The sequence below is a fragment of the Nomascus leucogenys genome, chromosome 4 (assembly GCF_006542625.1).
Source record: "Nomascus leucogenys isolate Asia chromosome 4, Asia_NLE_v1, whole genome shotgun sequence".
In the NCBI taxonomy this organism is placed as follows: Eukaryota; Metazoa; Chordata; class Mammalia; order Primates; family Hylobatidae; genus Nomascus; species Nomascus leucogenys.
Genome location: NC_044384.1, coordinates 138089261 through 138112356, shown reverse-complemented (window position 1 = coordinate 138112356; position 23096 = coordinate 138089261). Strand labels below are relative to the sequence as shown.

At 37.5% G+C, this 23096-nt stretch overlaps 1 protein-coding gene across 1 annotated transcript; it reads left to right on the top strand.

The window, feature by feature from the left end:
• The first annotated feature begins 18978 nt into the window (after positions 1-18978).
• C4H8orf48 (chromosome 4 C8orf48 homolog) lies at positions 18979-20410 on the top strand. The gene has a single exon (XM_003256694.4). The coding sequence runs from the start codon at positions 19118-19120 to the stop codon at positions 20075-20077; it is 960 nt and encodes a 319-aa protein (XP_003256742.2). The 5' UTR covers positions 18979-19117; the 3' UTR covers positions 20078-20410.
• The last annotated feature ends 2686 nt before the right edge of the window (positions 20411-23096 follow it).

Genomic DNA, 23096 nt, shown 5'->3' with positions numbered 1-23096 from the left:
AGCAGAGGAATTAAATTTTTAAACCCTGTTAAAGGATGTGGTAGAAAAAACATCTGGAAAAGAACAGGTTGATTGAAATAGGTCTGCCTAGCTTCAGAATTGGAAGGTCCTGCTAAACTAATCACCAGAAGAACTCTGAGGGTGTTACTGCCAAAAAAGACAAAAGTGGCTCAGGCATGTCATGCATTTGGATTTTCAAGGATCACATGGAAATTCTAGAGCTTAAAGAGATGGTCTAGCAACATGTTCTCCTTTATTTGTATCCTTTCCATTGTTTTCAAAAGTGGCTCTCTGGCTTGTTTACAAAGTACGTGTGAGTAGGCAGAAACCGTTAAATTCATTTAGGAAATATTTGTTGTGCTTATATGTGCAAGGCAGGTACTGAAATTGAAGAAACCAGTGAAGTATCTTCATCCCTGAGACTCCCAGACTCTAGTCTGAGAAACAGGCAACTATCCTGACAATAGGTTAGAGAGACATTGACATGGTTTGGCTCTGTGTCCCCACCCAAATCTCATCTTGAAATGTAATGCTCATGCGTCAAGGGAGAAACCTGAGGGGAGGTGATTGGATTAGGGGGGCAGTTCCCCCATGCTGTGCTTGTGATAGGGAGAGAGTCTCGAAAGATCTGATGGGTTTAAAAATGGCAGTTTTTTTCTCTGCTCACACTGCCCTTCTGTCCCCTGCTCCCATGTGAAGAAGGTCCTTGCTTCCCCTTTGTCTTCTGTCATAATTTTAAGTTTCCTGAGGCCTCTCCAGCCATGAGGAACTGTGAGTCAATTGTACTTCTCTTCTTTATGAATTACCCAGTCTTAATAATATCTTTGTAGCAATGTGAGAACACTAATACAGAATTTTTGTATGGTCTTCTTGAGCTATTTATAGGCAATTTGAATTTTAAAAGTAAAAAGGAAGTTAAGTGTCACTCATACCCCATGGTAAGGAAATATATATGGAGGCATATGGAGGTTTCCTGTAGGAGCATTTTGTATAAATAGAAAAGAAATAAAATAATAGTATCTTAAAACAAAATATCATTATGTACGTTATTTTAGCTCTTTCCAGAGCAGCTTGTTATCTTCAATTAAAGCTTAAACACTATTGAATGGATGAATCATTTAAGAAGACCAGTGACTGCAGTTACTACTGGAATCAAGCTACTTGTTCCATATTAAATCACGGAGCTATATGGCTAGAAAGAGTCTCAGACAACTCTGGCTCAGATTCTTGAAGTATCTTCCTTAGAACAGTAGCCCTTAATGGTGCTATTAGCTATGACACAAAAAGAATAATCATGTATGGTCAAATAGCCTAGGAATCAATGGGTTAAATGAAGTTAAATATGTTTTTCTCCTGCAAGAATTCTCAGTGAATTTACCAATGTGTACTTTACTTTCCACAAAAAGCACATTTAACAGCACTCCCCAGATTTCTTTAAACACACACACAGACACACACACACACACTTTTTTTTTTCAAAGAACACTTTGTGAGGAATATTCATTTGAAAACTCTTTGGAAAATATTACCTTAGCCAAAATCGCTTACTTTGCAAAACTATAATTAATACTTGGTGAGTTAAATGATTTACACACAAAAGTCAGTTGTAGTCAGCCAAAACAAAGAATGTAGCTTTTAGATGTTCAATCTAGCACGCATTGTTCTAAATCGCAGTCTTCAATATGTGCACACATATCTCTGGGAGCACATAAACATTTTCCAGATATATGTGGGTTCAGATAGTTTTAAGGGATCTAGTTCTAGATTTGGAATTTTGATTTTGAATTTCCATATCTCTGTTTCCTAAAATTAATTTGCCTAAGAACAAGTCTATGGGTTGATCATGGGAAAAGGATTACTCTCTCTTTCCCCCCAACGTCTTTCACAACAGCATTTTCCTCACTTAACAAATAATCTCTCATTCATCTGCGGTGTTACTAAGGTGCATTGCTCTCAACTGTAAAACTTCTGGAGTGCTATATAAGGCATATTAAGGTCCTTTGAGAACAAATCAAAGAGAGGTTCAGTATGAAATGATTGAAGGTGAGACATCTTATTTTATCTAGATGAAAAACTTTTGGCAAGGCAAACATATATATCTATCAAACATATGTATCTATATCGAACATGTGTATCTATATCTATCAAACATGTGTATCTATATCTAGGTATATATCTAGACAGGTATATATGTGTATGACAGGTACATATATGTACCTCTAGACAAGTATATATATATACCTATAGACAGATATATATATATACCTATAGACAGATATATATATACCTATAGACATATATATATACACACACACCCCTAGACAGTATATAGGTATATATGTACCTCTAGACAGGTGTGTGTGTGTGTGTGTATATATATATATATATACCTGTCTAGGGATGTATATATCTATATATCTATGTATATACAGATATATCTTTCTAGAGGTACATATATATACCTGTCTAGAGATGTATATATATTTATATATATATTTACACACACCTGTCTAGAGGTGCATATATATTTATATATATATACCTGTCTAGAGTTGTATATTTATTTTTATATGTATATACCTGTCTAGGTATTCCAAGGTAGAACTTGGAAGTGAAATAATTGTAAAGGAAGCGTATTAGCATGTTTATTGGATCTGACTGATTGGTTAATAATGAAGATTGGATTTGCCAGTAAATTATTTATGGACAAAGTTTTAATAAATTGAATAATCTAAATTTTCAGATTCAATATTTCGATGAAAATAAATCAAAACATACATACAATAAAAAACTAGAAATTATATCATCCACAACTATTTAATCTTATGATAGAAGTATCAGCCACAGGCTTAAAAACGTATGAGTGAATATATATTTTTCCAAAGTTCTGTTGGGCAGTTATATAAATGACTAATTAAAGACCACTGTTCTATTCTATGTACTAGAAATGTGTTCATAGAGTATTAATTTCTGAGAATATTAACAATGGGATAAGAGAAAAGCAACAACAAAATTACTACAGGAAAATGTTTTTTAAAGGGTTTTGTCATATTTTAAAAATGCAAGAAAATGAGTTTGAACTTTTTATTTTTTAATTTTTGAAAAACTGACATGTATTGTATTCTCTCTTTTTTATTATACTTTTAAGTTTTAGGGTACATGTGCACAACTTTCAGGTTAGTTACATATGTATACCTGTGCCATTTTTGTGTGCTGCACCCAGTAACTTGTCATTTAACATTAGGTATATCTCCAAATGCTATCCCTCCTCCCTCCCCCCACCCCATAACAGGCCCTGGTGTGTGATGTTCCCCTTCCTGTGTCCATGTGTTCTCATTGTTCAATTCCCACCTATGAGTGAGAACATGCGGTGTTTGGTTTTTTGTCCTTGCTATATTAAAAGAAAGTACAAAGTCTAAGTGAAAGAAAATGATCACAGAGAAAACACATAAACTAAATCTTTTCTAGAGAGCATTAATATGTATTTCACAATGAAGCTTCTTATTTGGTACATTAGAAGAAATTATTTAATTTTATGGAAAAGCAGTATGTTTTGAAGAAATTTAGCTTTCATTGGTTAATCACAGATTAGGAATAGGAATATTATACTAAAAGCTTGTAACTTCAGCTTACAAAATATTAGTTTCATTAATGCAATAGTTATCAACACACACAGACTGCAAACACACCTAAACCTTGATAGCATTGGTCACTAGTGTGCTATTGATTACTAATTATCAATAAAGTAACATTTATAAGTCATTATATTGACGAATTGAATACCTATCAGCTGTCATGTACATATATATCACCTTTCTTCTTACTATTTTAGATGAACTTTCTGTGCTACTATATAAGGCCAGTTTCTGCATGCGTGTACTATATCCTTCTCTCTCATGTGTTGTAGAGTATCACTTCTGTATTTTTCATCCTATTTCATCTTCATTTCATTGAGTTTCTCATCAGCATATCAGCATAATGTTTTTTCTTATATTAAACACAATCCTCTCTTGACTACATTTGCTTCTCCAGCTATTTTTCCATTTTCTTCCTGGTACTTAATTTTTAAATTAAAAATAAAATTGTAGAGACAGAGTCTCACTATGTTGCCCAAACTGGTCTCAAACTCCTGGGCTCTGACAGTCTTCTCACCTCAGCCTCCCTAAGTGCTGGGATTACAGGCATGAGCCACTGCTCCCAGCCTCTCCATTTTTCTGTCCCCCTTCGTGGCAAAATTTTTAAAAGAGTTCTCTACACTTATTGTCTCCATTTTCTCTCTTCTGATTCTCTATAGAACAAATGCCCATCAGTCTTTGATCCCTACACCTTCAAAACGATTCTTGTCAAGGTCACCCAAGTCCTCTGCATTAAAAATTCTAATAGTTAATTCTTAGCTCTTATCTTACTTGAGGACATTTGACGTATTTGAACACTTCCTTCTCTTCAAAATATTTTTCTTATGTCTCCCTTGCTACTCTTTGTCTGTGCCCTTTGCTGGATCTTTCTAATATCCCTGCCCCCTTGATGTTAGTATGCGGGGCTTCTTGTTTTTCTAATAATCTGTAAACACTTCTCTCGTCATTTCCTCCCATGGCTATATGCTCATCACTTTTTGTTTGTTTGTTTTGTTTTGTTTTTTTGAGACAGAGTCTCACTCTGTGGCCCAGGCTGGAGTGTAATGGCACAATCTCCGCTCACTGCAACCTCTGCCTCCCAGGTTCACGCCATTCTCCTGCCTCAACCTCTCGAGTAGCTGGGATTACAGGCTCCCGCCAGCACACCCTGCTAATTTTTTTTTACTTTTTTTAGTAGCGATGGGGTTTCGCCATGTTGGCAGGCTGGTCTCGAACTTCTGACCTCAAGTGATCCGCCTGCCTCGGCCTCCCAGAGTGCTGGGATTACAGGCGTGAGCCACTGCATCTGGCTATATGCTCATCACTTTGAAACTCCTGTAGTGCCTTCCATGTTCCTCCCCTTGGTCTCAGACTTACATACTGAAATACCTGTTTTACATCTCCACTTCAGTGTTTAAAAGCCATCTCAGAGGTAAAATTTCCAAAAGGTACACTTCCAGCTTTTCCCTCCAACTGTTTTTCTTGAATTGTTTTCTATTTCCACTCACGATGACTCAATCCTTTCTGTTTCTCATCCTTAACTTTTCTCTTTTTCACACCTCATTCCCAATCCCTCTAAGAAATTTTTCAACCTGAAACTTCAAAATGTCTCTGAAATATGGTCCTTTCTCACCACCTCTACTGCTACCAGTCTGGTTCAACAACCTGATCTCTTGCTTGGACGTTTGCTTCTGCCTTTATGCTCTGATTCTCGTTCCACCTCCCCACTCACAATCTGAAGTCTATCACAGCAGCCAGAGATATCTGTTAAGATGTCTGCTCACATATTCTAATAGTTATTGACTTTATTCAAAGAAAACTCCAAAGCTCTCACAACTGCCTGCAAGGCCCTTCATGACTGGGTTTTCACTCATTCTCTGCTATTAACCTCCAGTTCCATTAATCTGCTCCCGCCCACAAAGCATCTTTGCTTTTCTTTAAACATGTCAAGCACGTCTCTTTCTGTTCTCTCAGTCTCGTAACACTTGTTCTTCTCATTGGCTGTTCTCTCAGTCTGTAACACTTTTGTTCAATAACCTCACAATTCATTCCCTTACTTCCTTCACTCCTTTGTTTAAATATAAACTCTTCAGACACGCCTTCCTTGACCACTGAATTTAAAATGACAATGCTCCTCAGAACTCCATTGAACTCTCTGCTGCTTATTTTTCTACATATTACGTACCATCTTCTAGTGTAAATTACTTACTCATTGTGCTTGTTTTCTGCGCACACACCAGAATATAAGCTCCATGAGGACAGGCTTTCTTGTATTTTTTTTAAATAAGGTATTTCAAATGGAAAAAAAAAATGGTGGGAAAGACAAGATAGCCGTAGCAACTTCAGGATAACGGACACATTTGTGGAGGAACAGAGTGAAATTAGATAGAAATGAATAGGTGGCTTTCGTTATATGTTTGTAGCTTTTTAATTTTTTTTAATTTTTTATTTTTTTTGAGACGGAGTCTCACTCTGTTACCCAGGCTGGAGGACAGTGGCATGATCTTGGCTCACTGCAACCTCCTCCTCCTGGGTTCAAGCGATTCTCCTGCCTCTGCCTCCCAAGTAGCTGGGACTACAGGTGCCCACCACCATGCCCAGCTATTTTTTTTTTTTTTTTTGTATTTTTAGTAGAGACAGGATTTCACCATGTTGGCCAGGCTGATCTCAAACTCCTGGTCTCAAGTGATCCTCTCCCCTTGGCCTCCCAAAGTGCTAGGATTACAGGCATGAGCCACCGGGCCTGGCCTTGTAGCATTTTTTTTTTTTTTAAATAAGAAAGGACTCAATGATAGTTTGTTTTTGTTACATATTAATGGTACATACATAGGTTTTTATCACATTTTCCCCTGAACTTTCTAAATGTTTAAAGGTTTTGTAATATTAAAAGCACTTTACTAAGAAAGAAAGAGATGGCATTCCAGGTAAGTGGAGTTCTAGATGGCTGGTATATAGACTGAAGAGACAGATGGAAGAGAGAAGGACAAAAGAGAAGGAAAATGGCCAGGAGTGAGTTAATGGTGTGATACTGCTCTCTGTGCTAGGGCAGTGCTTCTCACACCTCAACATGCACAGCAACCAATGAGGATTGATTATCTGAATGTGTAAGGAGCTCAAACAACTCTACACAAGGGATTTGCTTTATGATGCAAATTCTGATTTCATAGATCTTGGACAGAGCTATGATTTTGCCCTCCTAAAACACTCCCAGGAGATGCCAATGTCCCTGGTCCTAGAGCACTGGTCACAAAATCCTAGAGTGTGGCATCTATAACTTGGCTACATGCTGGAATCACCTGGTAATACTAGAAAATATTGATGTCTGCATCTGACTTCCAAAAATTCTGATTTAAAACATAATGGGATTCACCTGGCCACTGGGGTTTTGAAAAGTGATTCTAATGTATAGCAAAATTTGAATACCCTGTAGAGGGTCCAGACAAGGTGGCTTCCTGGTACACTGCCTCTTCTGAAGACTCCTTCATGATGCCTGCTTCCTGCAGTCTCCTTTTCAAGAGACTCTGGGCAGAGGTCATAAGCATGGACTAAATGATGCGGCTTCTCAGGACAGACTATGTACCAAGTAGTAGGACCTGATACAGATATAGGCTGGGCGCCTGACAGGACTGCTCTTTTCTGCATGAGACCTAGCTGGTCAACTGCTTTAAGGACCTGCATCACAGTGATACACAGTGCGAAAGTGGGAAAAACATATGCCTATCTCTAAAGTGGATGTTCTCAGAGACGCTGCCGAGTGGCCAGATCTGTTGCTAGACTATCAAATCCATTATTTAATTCGTTTATTATTTTCACAATTTACTGACAGTCTGATACATGCAAGACACATAGCTTAGTGGAGAATACAGACTTTTTCCAGCCCTGGTGGGGCTGAAAGTCTATCAGTTATGACAGACAGTAAGCAATTTATTACACAACTGTGAAGTTATTTATAATGTAGTAATTGTTGTATGCATATTCAGGGGTCTGAAGGGTGAGAAGTCAGCGAGGATAACTGAGTATGAGACAGAGGAAAGCTGCTGGGGAACTCTGAATGTTATTCTATTTCTAGGGAATTTCAGTGGCTTAATCATTTTCCTCTTTCCTTCTTCCTCAAATGCTTTTACATAAAAACTTTAGTAACTGTGTTATCCTGAATATTTCACTTTTTTAAAATTTGTGGCCTGAAAAAGCCAACCCACACTAGTTAATTGTTTCTAACAAGACCAAACGGTGAGATGCAGCAACAGACATGGAACAGGTAAGGGCCAGTGTCTCAGCTGTGGTTCATTGTGGTTACAGTCCGGGTAATTGTTTGGAAAACAGGTTGAGTGGAAGAAAGTAAGTAAAGGATATAAGAAGAGTCTGGAGGTTGTGAGGCCAGCCCTAAGGCAGGTGATATGGTTTGGCTCTTTGTCCCCACCCAAATCTCATCTTGAATTGTAATCCCCATGTGTCAAGGGAGGTTCCAGGTGGACGTGATTGGATCATGGGGGTGGTTTTCCCCTTGCTGTTCTTATGATAGTGAGTTCTCAGCAGACCTCATGGTTTTAAAGTGTGGCAGTTCCTCGTTCTTGCACTTACTCCCTCCTGTCACGTTGTGAAGAAGGTGCCCGTTATCCCTTCACCTTCTGCCATGATTGTAAGTTTCCTGAGGCCTCCCCAGCCAGGTGGAACTGTGAGTCAATTAAACTTCTTTGCTTTAAAATTACCCGGTCTTGGGTATCTCTTTATAGCAGTCTGAAAACAAGCTAAAATAACAGGTGTGTTAGATCCAGGTGTCTAAGTTAAATGCAATCTAGAGACAAATCTCTGAATTTTATTTGGGAAGCAAGAATTGCAACTCGGGGCATACACACAAACCAGATGATCTTCGGTACGTCCGAAGAACAAGGAGAAGGTTGGAGGTTTTCTAAAAACGAAAAATGTTACATATTGTTTTTCCGGAAAGTTCAATGGCACTAGTAAAATTCTGGGGAGCTGGTAAGCTCTGATCCATGAGTGACAGTGGTGGGTAAAACTGGCCTTAGACTCACAGCAGGTTGTTTCAGTAGCGATGAGAGAAAAACTGGTTTCAGGTTCCAATAGGCAGTTTCAGCAGCGGGGCTTGTGGAAGATTTAGTTCTTGGAGCAGGTGCTGTATGTCCTGAGTGCTTTCTCCCTGATTCATCTATTCTGATTTAGCTGAATATTACAGAATGACCCAATTTGTACAATCAACTTTCACACAATGAAAAACGGTGGCTACTTATACCAAGGGCTTGGAGAAAGGATTGAAGAGAAGCCGCCAGTTCTGGGATGTGTACTTATGGTATTTTGTGACTGATGGGATGTGGTCAGTGAGAGGAAGGAACCATGGAGGACTCCCTGAAGGACTTGATACACCTCAAGTTTGAGAAAGTGGTTCATAATTTTTTCATTTAAAAATGTATAGGCTTTGAGGAACTTTTAAATATTTCTTATTTGCATTTAGGTTAACCAAAGCCTATATTTCATAGATTGTTATGACAATCACTATATATTGTTCTTTAGGTCACTTTCTCAAAGCATGCAACGAGATACAAAATCTAACTATAGCCCAGGAAAGGAGGCCCTAATCACATAATACCTTATGATAATAATATGTTTAAATATAACAAATGGGTCACACTGAATATTTCTCAGTTACACTAAGGATTACACAGTGTAATTAATTTTGGTCTGTCTGATGCCATTCTTTTCATCCTAAATTAAGTTTCTTCTCAATCTCTGTTCTTAGAATGTAAATTGTATCACTATATTTGACATAGATGAGTGACTTCAGGGAGGGCCAATGACTTTTACTTCAAGCCTTTTATCTCTCAAAGGCCTTAAAGTCACAAATGATTGGCTTTAGGGGATGCTGTCATTGAAAAGGCAGACAAAACAAAGCAAAACATTCTTGCAAACATAGCAGAAGCTGGTTTTATGTCTTAGACCTACACATATTAGTAAAGGGTCTAACAACTTTGGTGCATGAAATTTAGCTACAGAAAGGACAAGCAACTGCCTCTGCTAGCCAGAACAAAAGCTAACATTGTGAGGTTTCAGTGGCATAATATATGGGCTTCAAATAAGAGTTCTGGTCAGTGCGATATAAAGGAAGTGCTTCATTAGCTATCATAGTGCATACCTCTCAGCCTTGTACCACATGGCAGCATGCAGCTAAAGCATGGGCGCAAAGAATGAGCCATTCACTCAGGATTCATAATCTTGCTCTGTTTCAGCCTCCTGGGTTGACAGCTTTCAAGTTAAGCATGGAAGGCTCTAAAGAAACAGTCTTGCATTCTTCAGTGACATAGTTTGTTTTTGGAAAATGCCTATCTAAAATAAGGAGATAAAATGAGTTTAGCCTGTGAGCTCCATTTATGACATTAGCTGTCTTTTCCAGGGCAGGGTGATATTTTTATGCTTACTTTGAACACTTTAATAAAATGGTTTCACTGAAAGATTCATCTCAAATAAAATAATTTGCAATTTCCGTGTCATTCAACACTATGTAATTATATTAATATTCATTTTACAGCAAAAGCTTACATTGTAAGTAGAAAAATACAATAAAATGCTTTGCAAAGATGTTGAGTAGTGGAAAAATAATTCTATGTAGTAGGTTTCAGGAAAATGATTGTGAATTTCAATTCTGTCATCTGTAATCACGGACCCTTCTACCCAAGGAAAACACAAAAGTGTGTAACTCAGATTCAAATTAATGGCACATTTCTGTGTTCATTTTATGTATCATCTGTGGTATGAAAGGAAACACATTATATTTAGAATCTCATTTATATGCATTTCCTAGATTCCAAGGTCAGTGTTCAATAGTATTGCCCAAAGGTTGAGGGACTTAACTTTATAAAATTGCATAAAGATGCCCAGAACCATTCTGAAATTGAACTACAATAAAGAGAATGTAAATAAGGCAGCTATCTATTGGGCTAGTGTCAGAAAACCTAGATATTATGTTGTTATCATACAATTTCCAAGACAAAGTAGCAAAAGAGATCATACAATTCAAATTCATATTTAACATTATTTGTTGTTAAGTTGCATTGCTACACTTAAATATATTGGGCATATTCATTTTGAATATAACTGAGTAATGTAGAACCTACATTTGTTTTGAATTTTACTGGATAGTCAGATGGAATAGTAGGAAATAATTGCCTAACTCTTAAAAACATTTGAAAATCCTGAAATAGTTAGCTCTTCTTGTTGAATTGATCCCTTTACCGTTATGTAATGGCCTTCTTTGTCTCTTTTGATCTTTGTTGTTTTAAAGTCTATTCTATCAGAGACTAGGATTGCAACCTCTGCCTTTTTGTGTTTTCCATTTTCTTGGTAGATCGTCCTCCATCCCTGTATTTTGAGTCTATGTGTGTCTCTGCAAGTGAGATGGGTTTCCTGAATACAGCACACTGACGGGTCTTGACTCCTTCTCCAATTTGCCAGTCTGTGTCTTTTAATTGGAGCATTTAGCCCATTTACATTTAAAGTTCATATTGTTATGTGTGAATCTGATCCTGTCATTATGATGTTAGTTGGTTATTTTGCTCGTTAGTTGATGCAGTTTCTTCCTAGCCTCGATGGTCTTTACAATTTGGCATGATTTTGCAGTGGCTAGTACCGGTTGTTCCTTTCCATGTTTAGTGCTTCCTTCAGGAGCTCTTTTAGGGCAGGCCTGGTGGTGACAAAATCACTCAGCGTTTGCTTGTCTGTAAAGTATTTTATTTCTCCTTGACTTATGAAGCTTAATTTGGCTGGATATGAGATTCTGGGTTGAAAATTCTTTTCTTTAAGAATGTTGAATATTGGCCGCCACTCTCTTCTGGCTTGTAGAGTTTCTGCCGAGAGATCAGCTGTTAGTCTGATGGGCTTCCCTTTGTGGGTAACCCGACCTTTCCCTCTGGCCGCCCTTAACATTTTTTCCTTCATTTCCACTTTGGTGAATCTGACAATTATGTGTCTTGGAGTTGCTCTTCTCAAGGAGTATCTTTGTGGCATTCTCCAACAAGAAGAGCTAACTATCCTAAATATATATGCACCCAACACAGGAGCACCCAGATTCATAAAGCAAGTCCTGAGTGACCTACAAAGAGACTTAAACTCCCACACAATAATAATGGGAGATTTTAACACCTCACTGTCAACATTAGACAGATCAACGAGACAGAAAGTTAACAAGGATACCCAGGAATTGAACTCAGCTCTGCACCAAGCAGACCTAATAGACATCTACAGAACTCTCCACCCCAAATCAACAGAATATACATTTTTTTCAGCACCACAGCACACCTATTCCAAAATTGACCACATAGTTGGAAGTAAAGCACTCCTCAGCAAATGTAAAAGAACAGAAATTATAACAAACTGTCTCTCAGACCACAGTGCAATCAAACTACAACTCAGGATTAAGAAACTCACTCAAAATCGCTCAACTACATGGAAACTGAACAACCTGCTCCTGAATGACTACTGGGTACATAACGAAATGAAGGCAGAAATGAAGATGTTCTGTGAAACCAACGAGAACAAAGACACGACATACCAGAATCTCTGGGACACATTCAAAGCAGTGTGTAGAGGGAAATTTATAGCACTAAATGCCCACAAGAGAAAGCAGGAAAGATCCAAAATTGATGCCCTAACATCACAATTAAAAGAACTAGAAAAGCAAGAGCAAACACATTCAAAAGCTAGCAGAAGACAAGAAATAACTAAAATCAGAGCAGAACTGAAGGAAATAGAGACACAAAAGACCCTTCAAAAAATTAATGAATCCAGGAGCTGGTTTTTTGAAAAGATCAACAAAATTGATAGACCACTAGCAAGACTAACGAAGAAGAAAAGAGAGAAGAATCAAATAGACACAATAAAAAATGAAAAAGGGGATATCACCACTGATCCCACAGAAATACAATCTACCATCAGAGAATACTACAAACACTTCTACGCAAATAAACTAGAAAATCTAGAAGACATGGATAAATTCCTCGACAAATACACCCTCCCAAGACTAAACCAGGAAGAAGTTGAATCTCTGAATAGACCAATAACAGGCTCTGAAATTGTGGCCATAATCAATAGCTTACCAACCAAAAAGAGTCCAGGACCAGATGGATTCACAGCTGAATTCTACCAGAGGTACAAGGAGAAACTGGTACCATTCCTTCTGAAACTATTCCAATTGATAGAAAAAGAGGGAATCCTCCCTAACACATTTTATGAGGCCAGCATTCTTCTGATACCAAAGCCTGGCAGAGACACAACCAAAAAAGAGAATTTCAGACCAATATCCTTGATGAACATTGATGCAAAAATCCTCAATAAAATACTGGCAAACCGAATCCATCAGCACATGAGAGACCATGAAGACAGTCATCTACCAGTCAAGGAGAGAGGCCTGGAACAGATTCTGTCCTCACAATCCTCAGAAGGAAACAACCCTACGGATGCCTTGATTTCAGTGATAATATCCTTTACAAAAAGATCACTGAGATTATATATATTTTTTAATTAAAAAATTGTTGGTTAAAATGGGGACATTTGGAATGTCTAGGCTCAAACTCTGCTAGTTCATATTTCAACAGCTACACAAAAATCAATTTGTCTAACATTTAGATAATTATTGTATGTTTAAAGTGTTTTTCCTTGTTTTTTTTTTTTTTTTTTTTTTTTGAGACAGAAATATTGCTCTGTCTGTCACCCAGGCTGGAGTGCACTGGTGCAATCATAGCTCACTGCAGCCTTGTACTTCGGACCAGCAATCCTCCTGGCTTAGCCTCCTCAGTAGCTAGCACTAGAGGTGCACACCTGGCTAAGCAACTACAGCTATGCAACTACAGCCACACCTGGTGCAACTACAGCCACACCTGGCTAAGTTTTTCATTTTGTAGAAGCAAGTCTGGGAAGGGGTCTTGCTGTGTTGCCCAGGCTGGTCTTGAACTCCTATTCTTAAAGATCCTCCTGCTTCATCGTCCTAAAGTAGAAATTATTTAAAAATGAAAACCCACTACATGTGCAGGATTTAATTTTGGTTAAACTTACTTTTTTTAATGCGAAACTGGGTAAAGTGAATAATATTCTGGCAATATTGAAGGAACATAGATGGCAAATTTATTTAAAATCTTTAATTGGAAAGTTTGTTCTTTATTAATTTATTTCTTCATCTGTCTATTCATTTACCTGCTTATCTACATACCAGAGCTTTGCAATAATAGCAGTTTACAGGACAATTTTATATCATGCGGGTAATTCTGACTGCTTGAATTTTTAAGTTCAAAACATTTCAGAACTATGATAAATTGTATATATGTTTCATAAATCCAAGACAAAGATAAATATCCAATTTGAAAAATGGGTAAGGTTATTAACTCTACTACTAGTTCAAAATGTGTTGGAGGTATTAGTCAAAGAAATTAGATATCAAAGACAAAGCAATTACTGACATAAAAATTAGAAAGCAAGAGGCTATCTTAACTTATTGATAAAATGATTATATATTTGGAAAACCATAGGAAAAAAATCAATAGAAAAAGTACTAGAGACAGGAGTTATAGATAGGTTGAGGGTGTGCCAACAAAGGAGATGAAATGGGATTCTGCACCTTGATTTTGGTGGTGGTTACAGAACCTATATATGTGTTAAAATTCACAGAGCTCTACACTAAAAAAATAATTGGGTCAATTTAAATAAAAAATAACTTTAGCAAAATAAAATAAAAGCTAGTGTAAACAATCCAAGGGCAAGGAGGAAAAAGTTTGATAAATTTGATATATGAGAGAAAAATCAAGCTTTCACATGGCAAAACACAGCATAGACAAATAGACAAACTGAGAAGAGCCATTTGGAAGCAAGTCACAGACAAATAAATAATATTTCCAACATATGAAGTGATTCTTGAGAATTGAAAAGAAAAAAACAAAATTTATATAAAAATAGGTAAAAGAATATGCGGTACACATAAAAAGAAATGTACGTGGCCTTTATACACATGAAATGGTGTTCATTCTTACTGCTGATAAGAGGAATTCAGTTTAAAATTACGCTGAGATATCATTTCTTATCCTTTAGATTGGCAAGAACCCATACGTTTGAGAACATACCCTGCTGGCCAGGCTTTTGGGAACAGATGCTCCCATACATTGCTGGCAGAAATGTAATATGTGTACTGCCTATGGAGGGGGATTTGGAAGTAAGTGGAAAACTACATATGTCTTCATCTTTTGATATAGTAATCTCACTCCTAAAATTCATCTTGAAAATATATCTCCACAGATATAAAGCAAATTTTGATTTCTTATAATAGCAAAATGCCCATCAAAATGTGCGAATAAAATACATTACATTTCTACAATGAAATACTATGCATCTTAGAAACAAATGAGAATGATGTCTATATGCTGTTGTAAAGTGGTATCTAGAATATATTTTTAAGAAAAAAAGACAAATGCTATAAAGGAATGTGTAGAGTATGTCAATTTGTTTTTATAAGAAAAGAGGAAGACATATGTATAACAGATGTATTTATATTTTCAAAACATTTTTGAAAGATAAATCAAAAACTCTAAAATTATGATTATCTATAGGGAATGTAATGGCAAGAACAGAGAAGAAAACTAAACTTCTCTTCCTGCTCCTTTTTACCTTTTCATTTATAAAAATTATTTGTACTTTGGAACTGTTAGGAAGTAAAACCTTTGAGGACTACATTAGCCAAATGCAGTCAGTGGACCTTGTTTGGATCCTGATTCTAACACTTCAACATGGAAAAAGCCATTCTTGAGGCAGTCAGATAAATTTGAACACAGAATAATTATTAGATGATGTTAAGGATTTATCGTTATGTGCTAGATGTGATCATAATTTGGCTGTTTTTAAAAAGGCCTAACTTGTAAGAGATACAAAACGAAGTATTTATGGACAAAATAACATTATATCGTAGAAAAAATGATGTACAGAAACTATAAATTAAAATAATTTTTTAAAAATCATGAGTGATGTAAGATTCTTTCCTCCAGAAAGAATCAGCTCCTCACAGAGAGATTCCTGGCATCTTTAACTGAGTCTGTTAGGAGAAGAGCTAAACATTTCATCTTGCTTGATTCACAGAACCTTGCACAGTGGCACTTGCAAAATTGGTGTAAAGGGTAGAATATTTTTGAAGGATCTGTCAATTTAATCTATATAGGAGAAACAGATCTCAAAAGCATTAAAAATGTGCATACATTTTGACCCACAAATTATGACTTCTGGAATTTATCCTAAACTTATAGCTACAAATGTATATAAAGATTTAGCTAAAGGAATAATTTTTCATAGCAAAAAACTAGAAATACCTTGTGTCTGAATGTATTTGTTAAATGAATCAAATAATGCAAAACCGCCTTTAAAATTATGTTGAAAATAATTTTTACAATGAATGGAAAGGTTCATTTTATTACTAACTGGGAAAAAACTGTTCATAAAACCAAAATTCAATATAATCTAGATTTTAATTAAGAAATTCAAGAAAAATATTACAACACGTTATCGATGTTTATAGTAATTATCTCTGGGAAGTCAGAATATAGGTAGCTTTTGCTTAAAATCAGTATTTGTGGCTTATCATTTTCTTTTTTAAAAATCTGCAGTAAACCTATATTATTACTTTTGCAAAAATTAGCTATTAAAGTAGAATGCAGCTATTCACAAGGCAATTAATGAATTTCAGAAAAAATGATAAAAACACCAAAGATGCAGAAAACAGAATAGAAAGATTGAGATAATTGTGAGGTAAAAACATTTTAAAGATAAAGAACAACAATTGAACCACAAAAAAATATTAAACAACTATAAATAAAGTCATTTTTCATCTTGAGTGATACAAGATTGTTTTCCTCAAAAAAATGGCCCTTACAGTGAGATTCTTGTCACATTCAACTTGGTCCCCTAGGAGAACAGCTAAACATTTCATCTTGCTGGATCTACAGAACCAAGCACAGCGTTACTTGAGAAATTGATGTAAAGGGTAGAATATTTTTGAAGGCTCTGTCATCACAGTCTCTCTTATGCTTAAACTAGATTCCCACTTTGTACCCTGCACACCACACGGAAGAGGTACCTGCCAAATGCCAACTCATCCAGGAAACGGTTACGATATCTGGGAGGAGAATTGCTTGCCAGAGTGACAGATGCTGAAAGCTTGCTTTTCTCCCTCCATAGGAAAGGAAAGCAAGAGAGAAGGGGAATCACGAATTTGTTTTGACTTCTTCTTCCTGGGGTTGGCCTTATAGTTGCAAAGCATTCTTGATCATTAAGGAAAAAGCTGGAAGAAGAGCCTTGGCCCTGCTCTCCGGTAGAAACTACGAAGAAGAGAAAGCAACTAGCAGAAGAGTAACAGGAGGGGCATAGTAAGGTTAGGCCAAGAGAGCCTGATTTGACTCTCTCTTCTATTCCTCATATCTCCCAATCCCCACCACAAGTAGTCTTCAGCCACAGCTTGGTCCCTAAAGGATTTTGACATTCCCAGCAGCCCCTGAAAGACGGCAAGAAGCTTAGGATCTCCAAAGGAAAACTATTACTCTTCGTATTTGTTTAAAATTGATAAATATAGTACTGTTGAGATACTTTCTTCCTTAGATAACACACTTACTAGAATGTGAAACTGTCCACTGGGTCATGCTGAATATTACAAGGAAATTAATTATAGAATTTCCCACCCACATATATCTCCTTCTAGGATAAAGTTATTTTTAAAAATCAAGAGAAATTTAAGACACTATTATAAAAAAGACAGATTACCCCAGACATTTGGCATGTTAGAAGACACAGATAGATTTTATTTTAAGTATAGCTCCCTTGTTCAATGTTATGGATAAAATATAGATAAAACATGAATAGTATGTAAATGTGAATGTCTAAATATTCAGAGAACGAGGCAGAGATTTGAAATAATAAATAATGAAAATATTGAACCCTACTGGAAATTACTTGGAATTACTCACAAATTATATGCTACCTCTTTTTTAAAGACTACCATTATATGATAAAATAAAATTTGGGTTGAATAAATGAAGTTGGAGTCTCCTTATCTTCAATAGAAAGCTGGCTCATATACTTGAGAGACGCTTTTTGAATATTTGACTTTCACTTTTTGCCAAAATGAACATTTGGGGAATATATGTGGCTAGACCTGAATAACACCCCCCAGTCCCCAACAAACACAGGAAGAAAGAGAGAGAGACAAAACCGAGAAAGAAGGGTGTCTAGGGTCTTAAAATTATCCTAGACATTGAGTAAGACCTAGACTCAAGAACTATTATGACCTAGGAAAAGTCCATCTCTAGAGTTAACATTTTATAATTTCTCACGATAATTAATAAAACTCTACTGTGTTTTTTAAATAAACCCATTAATAAAAAAATATATCCTGAGTAATAGCCTAAGTTTGGAGATTCAGTTAGAAAAAAAGTTAGATTTCCCTGAGCTGATAGTACTTATTTCCCCAAATCCTCTGGGCTTGTGTAAGGTAAGATTTATTTGTTCCAAAGCCATTCACTCAACGGAGATTTCTTGAACACCTGCTATGTGTCTGCTGATTGCTGGGCACATACTAGTCGGCAACACCGAGATGACTTCTGCCTTCAGCCTTCATAACCAGATACTCATACAATCACATATTTGGACATAATTAAAAAAAAAAATGCTGGAAAGAGTTTAGGGCAGGGGTATTAAGCCCTTCCTGAGGAAATGGGACTCGGAGGAGAAATTAACCATATTAAGAGTGAGGACCGGCGTGGATATGCCAGCCAGAGGGGACCTGTGTGGACAAAATGCCAGAGAAACTGATTTGGAAAATTCAGATCGTCCCTCGCCCCTGCTCCCCATCCCCCGACCCCGCCCAAACTTCGAGGTCGTCAGAATGCTGGAGCACAGAACACTACTTCTTACAGAATGGTTTCTGTATTTTGACTTTTCCCCAAAGACATGGTTTATAAGGAGGTGTCTCTTGGCTATAAACACTGCAGACAAGTTTTTGCTTGTGCATCTTGTCCGGCGCGTTTTGCTTGATTTTTAAATCTAGATGCATTTAGGCGGGCGTACACGTTCGGATTTGTCACAGGCCACCTAACTCTATTGGTCTCACACACGTGTGCCACCTGTCTGACCCCTGGGAAACACAGTTTGGAAGGTTTTCCCTTGACTACTCGACTTTAGCACCAAAGAGAAGCAGGAGTGCAGAAGAAAGGGCAAAATCGCCAACCCACTGCAAGCAGCGCAGGCGCAGTGGGCGCTGGGGAGCGCAGAAGAAAAGGCGGGACTCCGCACGGTGGCCAGTCACTGCGCATGAGCGGCCCGCGTTGCCAAGGCAGCTGGGAAGGCGTCTCCGGAAGATGAGCTCCGCAGAGCTGGCTTTGAGATCCATTCCCGGAGGGGTCAGCTCCTGCCGGGTTCCTGAGCCAGTCTTAACCTGGACAAAGGAGATGAGGAGCCGAGCCTGATGCATTGTGATGGCCATCTGCCCAGAATTGGCCCAAACGGACAAAAGTGCTCTGGCAAACCTTTCTGATGAGGCTGAGACTTTGAAGAACTTTACTGGTGAGGTACAGACTTCCAGCTCATTCAGCTCCTCTGGAGGACGGCAGTCCTCGCCCCTGAACTCTGGGAGCAAACTGGAGAGGGAAAAGCAGACTCCAAGCTTGGAACAAGGAGACACACAATCTGAGCTTTTGGACTACAAAAATTATGAAAAGAAGTTGAGTACAAAATGGATCAACTACCTCAAGCGCAAAGACTCTAACTTTGAACGGCAGCAACCAGACACCAAACTTCAAACAGAAATCGCTCGGGTATCCGATGAAGAATTGAATGCCCTGCAGTCTTATTGCACCCTGAAGATAAATTTAATTCATCGTAGAGGGGATTCTAAGAAGACGACGAGCAGCACACATAAAAAGCTGCGTCTTGGATTGGATGCAGAGGCTTCAGAGAGAGATGTCTTAAGTGGTACTGTACCCGATGAACTTTTGAACAGAATCTACTTTAAAAACATGAGGACAACGCCAAAACAGGAGGCAGCAGCTAAGCAACACATATCTTCTCAGTGTCCCGATTGTAACAGGAAAAGAGCGGAGCTGGCCCTGTCTGCCTTTCTGAAACAAAAGAAGACTTTACTGGAGTCATTTATACTCCAAGAGAAAATAGATGAACATCTTCATACCAAAGACTTTCTCACCCGTATTGGAGAAGCACATCAAGACTTTCCCAGGCTTTCAGATGACCCTAGAATAATCTGGAAAAGACTGACTGAGAAAAGTCATATCAGATACTCTGGTTTTGAAAGATCAGAGACAGAGCAGAAGATGCAGCGAGATGGAAATAGTGCTTGTCATTTACCCTTTTCTCTGCCACTTCTCAAGCGACTTACTCTAATCAAACCAGAGCTGGTGATTGTTAATGATAATATGTAATGTGGATAGATGTCTTTGTTGTGTATTTGAGTAATTACCATAATTTCTACAGGCATTTGGGAAGCTAACTTAAGACTACTATGCTTCCTTCACATATTTGAGGACTAAGAACTTTCACTTTTTTTTCTATTATAGAAGGCACTGTTGTAGTTGGAATAGTTACAGAAACTTTTACAAAAATCCAAGAGAACTATGTTGGTAGTTTGGGCCAGGATGTTGATGGTACAGAAGCAAAGTAGTATGGGGATGTACGAGAAACTTAAAAAGTAATAACTGTCTTCGGCGATCAAATGGCTATGGGGAATTAATAAATAGTAGATGTTTGAAATGTTATTAAGGCTCTGACTTTTGCGCCCGGATGAATGATCATTAATTTCATTAAGATAGGAACACCAGAAGAGGACTGTGTTTGATGGGAGTGATGAAGAGTATGATTATTTGGACACATGAGATGCATTTGGGACATATACATTGACAGCTTGAGGAAACATTTGATTATTTGTTTTTGCACTTCAGAGGAAAGGTATAGCCTAGAGGTGCAAAATTAGTTGGGGTAGCGCTGGGGGAAGGGTGGAGATCAATGGCATATAGCTGGAAATTGAAGCCATAGATTGTCAATCTTTTTTGGAAGTGACTAGAATAAGAAGAGAAGCAGGGTTGATACCAACTCTTGAGAAATGTCAATTAATGGCTAAGTAGAGGAAAACAAACCTGCAGAAAAGGTTGTGAAAAAAATTATCAAGTGGATCAAGGAAATCAGGACTGTATAGTTTCATAGATGCTAAGGAACGAATATTTAAAGAAGGATAGTTATCTAACCACATCAATCAACAGAGAGGCCATGTAAAGACTATTTAGTCATGTATTGGGCACTGCTGACCCTAGAAAAAGCCATTTCACTTATACAAATGGGGTAGACAAAGTAGATTGAGTAAAAATGTAAGTAAATAATGAATGGATATAGAGTACTCCTTGAAAAATTTAGCTGTAGGGGGAAAAAGACATAAAGCTGGGGGTAGGTGTTGAGTTTTGACGGAAGAAAGCTTGAACAAATTATCTAGGTAGCCATTTTGGTCATGAAGATTTCATGAAACTTCTGTTGTTCATCCAAATTTATGTAATGAGGAAACAGTATTATTCCCCAAGGAATACCATGACATTTTGAAAACACATTTATGGAGAAAAATGTTAGATGGCATTCTGAGAAGCCATTTATTATCTATTTCCTCTATAAAAAGATAAAACCATAGAATTAGTGGCATTACCTGGAGTTCACTTTTCTGCATGTCTAACACCTAAATTATCTCAGTGAAAAAGAAATTTGTTTGCAAAAATCAGCACAGAAGAGTTTTAGTATTGTACTTCAGTATTACTCTTTGAGTTAAGACATTCATTTATGTGTAAAGATACTATTTTTTCCCCATAAAATTTAGCATATTTCCTCTTAGTAAGTCATTCTAAATGGAAAATAACCATTACCATTTTCATAATAATCTTTTATTTGAAGTCCATATTATGTCATGCTTTATCTTTGACATCTCAACATATTCATGTTTTACATAATCAAAATTCTGAATAATTTTCCCTTTAGAATTCCCCCATTAAAGGTCATGCTCCACCCTTTTAGTCAACCAAGCTAGAAATCTGAGTCATCTTTTGTTCTTCCTTTTTCTTTTTTCAACTCCACCCCAAGCTAACTATTTTTCAGCAAGACTTTCAGCATACAGTTCCCAAATGTCAGCATAGAGTTCTTCAGAATTATTATTTTTTTAAATTTCTTATTTATTATTGAGACAGGGTCTGGCTCTATCACCCAGGCTGGAATGCAGTGATGCAATTACTGCTCACTGTAGCCTCGACCTGTAGGATTCAGGTGATTCTGTCACCTCAGCCTCCCCAGCAGCGGGGACTACAGGTGCATGCCACCAACGCCTGGCTAAATTTTTTTATTTGTATTTTCAGCAGAGAAGTTTTGCTATGTTGCCCAGACTGGTCTGGAACTCCTGAGCTCAAGCAATCCTCCTGTCTCAGCCTTCCCAAGTGCTGGGATTGCAGGCATGAGCCACCATGCCCAGCAGCCCAGAATCATTTTTCTAACACACAAATCTGTTCAAGTAATTCTGTTGATTTAAAACAAAACAAAACTCTAAGTCGTTTATCTCTGCTATGGAATTATTTCAAACTAATTAAGGTCACGTAGTGATTGTTTAACATCTGGCCCAACTTTACCTTTCTGTTCTCATGTAATCCCTCCCCCCTATATTCAAGCCTCTCTACGGTACTTTCCTGAGCTCTTTTGTGTCACTATGGTTTCTATGTGCACATTTGTTTCGCCTAAATTCTCTTAACTTCCCTTTTCCCCTGGCATACTCACCGGCTTCTTCGTCGTCTTCCTTCAGCTCTCAAATTTTATTGTCCTATCTTTATGACTTAAAAGTTGAAAGAATATTAGAAAGTTTAGTTTGCAGAGTCTCCCCTCTACCCTGTAACCCTATCCAACCTCATTCTAGACTAACCTACCAGATCCTGTCCTGCCAGGGTTAACTCTTCACTTGCTGGGCCATGGTGCAGACAGGTATCTTGGTATGAGAGCACAGGAGGAGAGAATTCACAGAATCAGGGAGTGGACATTTACCCACCAGAAGTATTTCTGTACTTTAAGCAATACAACCTTATTATTGGGTAGGGGCTGAATATTGATGTTACCTATAAATAACCACTTACTTTAATTTCTTATGTATTCTTCCAGTGCTGTTTTATGCAAATACAAACACCAAAGATAGTTTATTATGTGCTCTCTTCAGCACCTTGCTTTTTTTTCCTTTTGTTTTTCTTGGGGTAAAATCTACATAACAGAAATTTGCCACTTGAACCATTATTAATAGTACCATTCAGTAGCATGACATCCATAATGTTGTGCAACCATCACCACTGTTTTCAGAATTTTTTATCAACTCAAACAGAAACTCTGAACCCGTTCAGCAATAACTCCCCGTTCTCCCCTCCCCCCCGGTAACTA